This window comes from Meleagris gallopavo, unplaced genomic scaffold (assembly GCF_000146605.3).
Source record: "Meleagris gallopavo isolate NT-WF06-2002-E0010 breed Aviagen turkey brand Nicholas breeding stock unplaced genomic scaffold, Turkey_5.1 ChrUn_random_7180001952074, whole genome shotgun sequence".
In the NCBI taxonomy this organism is placed as follows: Eukaryota; Metazoa; Chordata; class Aves; order Galliformes; family Phasianidae; genus Meleagris; species Meleagris gallopavo.
In genome coordinates this window covers 1-561 of record NW_011213186.1, presented here as the reverse complement: position 1 = coordinate 561, position 561 = coordinate 1, and the positions used below count along the sequence as shown (strand labels likewise).

At 64.3% G+C, this 561-nt stretch overlaps 1 protein-coding gene across 1 annotated transcript; it reads left to right on the top strand.

The window, feature by feature from the left end:
• Positions 1 to 6: 6 nt before the first annotated feature.
• LOC104916953 (lysine-specific demethylase 5C-like) lies at positions 7 to 499 on the top strand. Its single transcript, XM_010728026.2, has 2 exons — positions 7 to 154; positions 260 to 499. Exons 1-2 carry the CDS (start codon positions 110 to 112, stop codon positions 482 to 484), a joined length of 270 nt encoding a protein of 89 aa, XP_010726328.1. The 5' UTR covers positions 7 to 109; the 3' UTR covers positions 485 to 499.
• Positions 500 to 561: the final 62 nt, after the last annotated feature.

Below are 561 nucleotides of genomic sequence, written 5' to 3'. Positions count from 1 at the left end.
ACCCTCCATTTCTCTCCCCCCCCTCCCCCCAAAGGAGTGCAAGCGGCCCCCGGAGGCTTTCGGCTTCGAGCAGGCGACGCGGGAATACACCCTGCAGAGCTTCGGGGAGATGGCCGACTCCTTCAAAGCCGACTACTTCAACATGCCCGTCCACGTGGGTCCTCCGAGACCCCCCCGCAAACCCCCTCCCCGCGATTCTTCCTCCTCCTCCTCCTCCTCTTCCTCCTCCTCCTCACCCCGATATGTCCACCATCCTCAGATGGTGCCCACGGAGCTGGTGGAGAAGGAGTTCTGGAGGTTGGTGAACAGCATCGAGGAGGACGTGACGGTGGAGTACGGCGCCGATATCCACTCCAAGGAGTTCGGCAGCGGGTTCCCCATCAGCGACGGCAAGAGGAAGCTCTCGCCCGAGGAGGAGGTGAGGGTCGGCCCCACGTCGGAGGCGTTGGGGGCCAGCGGGGTGACGCCGTCGCCTCCAGGGTGACATCGATCCCCTACTGATGGTGGTCCTGTTGGGGTGACGCCGTTGCCTCCAGGGTGACATCGATCCCCTACTGATGG